At 36.9% G+C, this 6,774-nt stretch overlaps 1 protein-coding gene across 1 annotated transcript; it reads left to right on the top strand.

Annotated features, from left to right (window-relative positions):
* Positions 1 to 4,358: 4,358 nt before the first annotated feature.
* Positions 4,359 to 5,291, top strand: LOC124108045 (olfactory receptor 2Y1B-like). The gene has a single exon (XM_046466402.1). It carries the CDS (start codon positions 4,359 to 4,361, stop codon positions 5,289 to 5,291), a length of 933 nt encoding a protein of 310 aa, XP_046322358.1.
* The last annotated feature ends 1,483 nt before the right edge of the window (positions 5,292 to 6,774 follow it).

Raw genomic sequence — 6,774 nt, 5'->3', positions numbered from 1 at the left:
CCTCAGATCCTACATCAGTATAAAATTGGATCACTAGTGCTTTCTTAAGATGATTTTTAATTATTAAAAAGACAGTTCAGTATATATAGATGACTCTAGGGAGGAGCACCTGATCATTTTCCCCCTCTTTCTATAATCCTAAACAATTGGGATTGAGAGGCTTTTTGTTGTTGTTGTTGTTGTTGTTGTTGAATGCTTTATACTCTGACAGTTCCACCTCTTCCCTTTACTCAGCTGACACCTACTGAATGCCTGTTATGTTCCAGGTACTGGAAGAAATCCACCACAAAGGGATTATATGCATAGCCACTTAAAATAGTGTAGTCAGTATTGTATGGCAGGGTAATGATTAAAAACTTTGGAACCAGTGAGTTCTGAATTAAAGTCTTAGTTCTATCAGACTCTGGGCATGTGACATTAACTTTAGGTCTAAGTCACTATAAGCTTCATTTTTCTACTCTATAAATGGAGGCATTAATGTTAATAAAGTTATATATAAATATAAAATGGGACAATGTAGAGAAGTACCCACAGATTACAGATGAATATAAAGTGGAGCAATGCAGGCAAAGCACTCTCTACTTTGCTAAGAGTGTAGTGTGCACTTGAAAAAAGTTACCCTTATTCTTATGCTACTACTACTGCTGCTAACCTAGTGAATAACAGTTTAAATTTACTTTTGTATAAATTTAAAGATAATTCATAAAAATAATTTTATGATATTGTTATTCTAATATTACAGGTGACTGAACAAAGACCCAGAAATGTTAAAGAGTTTCCTAAGTTGACACATGTAGTAAGTGATTTAAACAGAAGCTAGGATTTAAACAGAGGTCTCTTGATTTCATGTTTAATACTTTGGACTGCCTATGATGGCATTATCAAGATTCTCTTACTAAATTAGTTAATCCGAATAAGAATGATGCAAAAGACTTTTCTATTTATCAATTATAGTAAGTTTAATATCATCATGGAATCTTTGCTTTATCTTATTTAGCAAACTTCCTCAACTCCCTGATGAACTAACTCTTTTTATTCCAATTAATTCCTTTTTCTTCATCATTTCCACTTTTATTTCATTTTTCCAATGGAGATATGAAGTTTCTTTAATGTCTAAAAGTGCAGAAGAATTAATTAGTTGCCCTGGGTTTTTTTTACCACTTCTTATATACTGTGTGACCTAATGAATGCTAATTAATCAGTTACAAAGTGAGACTGTTAATATCTAACTAGCTTCTAGTGTCTTTGTGAAGTTCATATTCAATTATCATTACATGAAAAGCAACTATCAGGGAATTTTATTACAATGGACTCTTATAATATTTAAGAACTTATAAGTTGTGAAAGAAAATAAAGAACTGAATTTTCTTTTTCTACAGATTTATGGGATCATACTGTCTTTGCCAGTCCACATTGTTCAGATGTATACTAAGCTCACTTGCAGGAAAAACTCAAAATAGTTTGCAACTCAAGGCATAGAAATCTGCAGAATCTTCATGGACCTGGCTGGAACTGATGAAGCCACAGAATTTCATGATAACAAGACTCAGTTCAGTTAGCAGACAGATGGGGATCAATCTCTACTTTTGGTAGAAAATAGGTAAGATGGACTTATGGATATGTGAGGTGGGTGAGTAAGGGGATAAATAGTGTGAGGACAGGAAATTGGAGAGGAATGTCTGCTTACTTTATTCTAAAAATTAATTATTATTTCAGTGGTACAAACTTATGGAGTTTGATGTGAAAATTTGATAGATCTATATAGTAATGTAATGATAAAATCAAGGTAGTTAACATTTCCTTCTCCTTAAATATTTTAAGTTCACTGGAAGTGAATTTTGTGTCGTGGGTGAACACTGGCTTTTTAATTGAGATATTAGAGCTTTTCTCTTAAAAAATTTCCAATTTAAAAAATTTTATGTGATTCAAACCAAAGTTGGTGATTCCAGATTTGATTCAGAGTTCACATACTTGGGATCTTTGGAGAGATGTTAACTGAATACACACATGTTACTTGCTACACATTTGGCAATTGCTGAACATATATTTAATAATGAACAAATTAAATGCCATCTCAGGTTTCTCTGCCTCCTTCTTCCCCATGTTGTATCTCTGAGCTCCAACCCAGCATGTATGGAAACCCATACTTATAAATGGATTCTTCCTTTATATCATGTGGGCCTCTTTTGCTTATGTGAAATGGCGAACTACACCTGATCAGTTTCCCCTCCATTTATTTATTTTTCCCCTTCCTTTAAATTTATTTGTGATTTTAAAATTTAGGTATGGATTAATACAAAATTATTCAATTTTATAGGATGGAAAACAACTATATAGTATGCCAAATTTGTTTAACCATTCATTCTAATGAAACAGACCAATCATAAAGGAGAACACTGAAAGGCTGAATATATACCAGTACCTCACTCTTACTATCTCAAATATGCTCAGTCTGAAGACCTGGAAAAAGTGTATCTAATAAGCTATTTACTGTGAAGAGATAAGATGCTGTTTTTTTAAAAAGGGATAGTTTTTAGAGTACCATGAGGAGATTCCTCCCTGCTCCATGTTGGGGCTTAAACCCAGGGCCTCATTCAAGTTAGACAACTACTTTACCATGATCATACATCTCCAGGTCTGACATACTCTTTCTTAAACTCAACATGATTAGTTGGAGATTAAATAAAATTTGGAGAAACTTGGATATCTTAAAGCTTCTTGAAGGCAATCACTATCTTGAAAGCAGTACTATAGAGAAATGCTGTTTAACAGCAGAGGGAAAACACATAAAGAGTCAAGGAGAGAATATTAATGAAAAGTACAGAAGTAATTTTTTGCCTTGCTGCCTGGTTTCTTATTCAACTTCTATTTAAATAGAGTGAATTTATTACTGACTTTTTGATTTCCTTCCTGGTGTCTTTATTTGCGAATCCCATTGAAAATAAATCTAAATTCCTTTAACCTTTTGCTCATTTATTTGAAATCTTCTACCTTACTATGACTTATTTCTACTTAGAGGCATGCACAGAAACTACCCTAAAAATGTTGTTGTTGAGTGTCTCCCTCCTTTGCTGTGACTGATACATAAGAATTGTATTTTAAAATGCATCCCTTTTCTGCTTTGTACAACCTTATGTTGTAAGTGAATGTGAAAGAACAATCATATGTAGAACTTATACAAAAATGATTTTAATAAATATTAGTTCTTGGACAACTCAGAGAGCTTTGCCAATTTGAAAAATTAAACTGGATTAAGAGAAGGGAGAGGAGAAGAAAAATATAAAAATTCATTTAGAGTAAGTATTGATATGAGTACAAAACCATCCCCACCAACAGGAAAAAGGCCTCCAGGTTGGGGGCTTCAACAGAGTTAGCTGGAAACTTAAAAAAAAATTATATATATATATATAAAATAGTTGGGAGGGGGCAGAATGAACCAGGCTCAATTCTTACACAGAAAGTCTAGGGATGAGAAAAGTGCTAATAACTGCTACCATGGTGGAGTCAAGCTGGTCGTGGCTTCTTGCAATGAGTTTGAACCAAAAGATGTAAAATGGTTTCCTGTGTGGCAGAAGAGGGTCACTATGAAGGGACAGCTTGTGTTGAGCGGTTGTCCTGAGTCTTATTCTGTAGGGCCACAACAGGAACAAAGGGACCAAGCATTGTTTATAAGATCCTGAGCCCCAGAGTTTACAAAAGGTGGTGTACACTGCCTCAGAAAGAGATGCCTCCACCTATTCTGGGGATAGGCAGGTCTACTGGCCTAGCAAAGTAGTGTCTAAAGAATACACATATTCCCCATGAGAAGAGTTAATTGTTAAACACCTGTCAGGCTCCGAGAGCATAACATTGTCTTGGGAGCGTAAGACTCTCTGGCAATCCCTTCTCTTCCCCTTTGCATAACCCAAATAGGGAAAACCTAGAGGCACTGCTGAAACACTGGTAGAGAAGAGCAGGAAAAGAAAGGGACTGCCTACACCCCCTCCTCAAAACATAAGAGTTCACTTGAAAGGGGCTGTAGCTGGAAAGAGGTCAAGACTAGATGTTGAATTAGATTCTGAGTTTTTAGTATTCATGAGACTGGGATTTAAAATTAGTGAATTTAGATTCTGTCTATAACTGAAAATGGTTGTTATACTTTTATTACCATGGAGGCCATGAGTTTGCTGGAGTTCACACCAGCAAGTGTGAAACGAGTTGGAAAAGACAAGAGGAAATAAAAATAAAATATAATTTGGGTCCTGTCCAGAGTCTCTGCTTTTCCAATATCCAATACATATATTAATTACCCACCTATTACTCTTAAATCCCACACTAGATGGCATGAGAACTCCCTCAATGATAGCTTTGAAGAGGAAATGGAAGCAATCAATGACAGCTCAGGTGGGGATTTCATCTTAGTGGGCTTCTCTGAGCATCCTGAGTTGGAGCTGATCCTCTCCCTTTTTGTCCTGATACTCCACAGCATAACCCTTGTGGGTAATGTGGCCATCATCTCACTCTCAATTCTGGATGCTCGGCTCCATACACCCATGTACTTCTTTCTCAGAAACCTTTCTGTGCTCGACCTCTCTTTTACCACTAGCATTGTGCCCCAGATGCTGGTGAATATGTGGGGAGGCAACAAGAAGATCAGTTATGCTGGCTGCATGGTCCAGTACTGGGTGGCCTTGGCACTTGGCTCCACTGAGTGCGTACTCCTTGCCGTGATGGCAGTTGATCGCTATGTTGCAGTTTGTTGGCCTCTCCGCTACACCACCATTATGCACCCCAAATTGTGTCACCTCCTGGCAGCAGCTTCCTGGTCCTCTGGCTTTGCCAACTCCTTTCTACAGTCCTCAATGGCCATTGTGCTACCTCTCTGTGGAAACCAGCGTGTGGACCATTTCTTCTGTGAGCTGCTGATCATTGTTAAACTCTCCTGTGTGGATACTGGCCCAACAGAGTCCAAAATGTTTATTGCCCGGCTAATCATTCTAGCTGTGCCTGTCTCCATCATCTTGACCTCTTATGTGTGTATTGCCAGGGCAGTCGTGAAAATGCGCTCAGCAGAGGGAAGGAAAAAGGCTTTTGGGACTTGTGCTTCCCACCTAATGGTGGTCTCACTCTTCTATGGAACCACTATGTTTTTGTATCTACAACCAAAGGACAACTACTCTCAGGACCAGGGCAAAGCACTTGCAGTGCTCTACATGATTCTTGCTCCCACTCTCAACCCGCTGATCTACACACTGAGGAACAAGGATGTGAAGAAAGCAGTTAGGAAGCTTATGGGGAAGGAGCAGGCATAGGGAGATCCAGAGCTAGAATTAGGTGAGGCCAACACAGGAGACAGGATTTTATATGCACTTGCTTTAATTGAACTTCTTTCATTTTCTTTGGGGTAGAGGGGTGAGATGGCTTGGTGCTAGCCATCATCACATGGAGGGAGACTGGGAGAGAGTATGTGTGTACCCTTAGGTCTCTCTCTTCTTATAAAGCCATCTGTATTCCATGATGAAGGCTCTTCCCTGGCTGCTTTATCTCTCTTAAATCACCTCTCAAAGACCCCAAATCTAAACTTTATAGTTGAATTATATTTCTGCTTTCTTAATACCTCACATTGATTAAACTTCAATGCAAATTTCTGATGGGAAAAACTATACACTAACCATAGAAATTAGGTTCTGAGCCAATATTGCCTGGAACACTATTTTTCTTATTATTATACAGTACATTCTTGAATCCTTAGAATATAAGAATTCCAAATTCAGACTCCTTGCCAGATTATATTAAGGTTCCTACACAGTTCAATGGGTGAAGCATAACTAAGAGGTCTTTGGTTTAATTTCTAGTAATTGGAAGGATAGCATCATCATTATCTTAGAAGTATTATGTGTACAAGAGCTTTGGGAAGGTTAATGATGAGACATTTCAGTTTCGGGAATACAGCTTGCAAGCTATTCCTCTTTTCCTTTAAAAAGAGAATCCCAGTCATCTCCTTTAATGTTTTCTCTTTTTTAGGTGATTGCTGCTAATTTAATTCCTAAGGCACAGTATCTTTTATTCTCTAATATTATTTTTTTCTGACTTCACTATGAGAAGAGATAATCCAGTTAATATCCTGATTTCTCAATTCTTTTATCACTTTATATATAACTATTTGTTCTTTTCCCATAGACTCTCCCCAAATCAGACAATGGGCTCCAAGTTTCTACCAGCCCTAGTATAATATTCAAGTTCACTTTTTCTAGTACTGTAATAGGTACTTGACTTAAGGCCTCTAATTCATTAATGTGGTTCTTATTTGTAATTATTACTGAAAACTCATTATTTAGTCCTTAGCTTCAATTTAGTTTGAGTTTCCATCATCTGTACATTTTCCCATATGCCCTTTATATCCTTGTTCCTCCTGTAGTACCCACTTGGAAACAGTTAAACTCCGATCAAAACTAACACTCCACTTCTTTCATTTCTACTTTTAAAGAGTATTTAACATTAGTAGAAAATCACTCAACAGGTTAATCTTATTTTTACCTTCTTCTTCCAATGGACACAAAGTACTGCTTAGAAATCCTACTACATGTCCCTAGAAAGTATTCTTTCCAACATTCCTAGTTCTATTTTCGGCAGATTTTTATCACTTCTTAAATAATCCCTATACACCACAGCAGTTTCCAGCTTCTAAGATTGTCTTCCATTTCACAGATAAAAATCAAACAAGAATTCCTACATCTTCCCCTGCCTAAATCCCTAAATCTGTATCCGTTAACATTTACAGCCATATTCTCTGAC

Source organism: Marmota monax, unplaced genomic scaffold (assembly GCF_021218885.2).
Source record: "Marmota monax isolate L192 unplaced genomic scaffold, Marmota_monax_Labrador192_F-V1.1 WCK01_AAM20220418_F8-fsc00331, whole genome shotgun sequence".
NCBI lineage: Eukaryota > Metazoa > Chordata > Mammalia > Rodentia > Sciuridae > Marmota > Marmota monax.
This window is presented reverse-complemented; position numbering and strand designations above follow the sequence as displayed.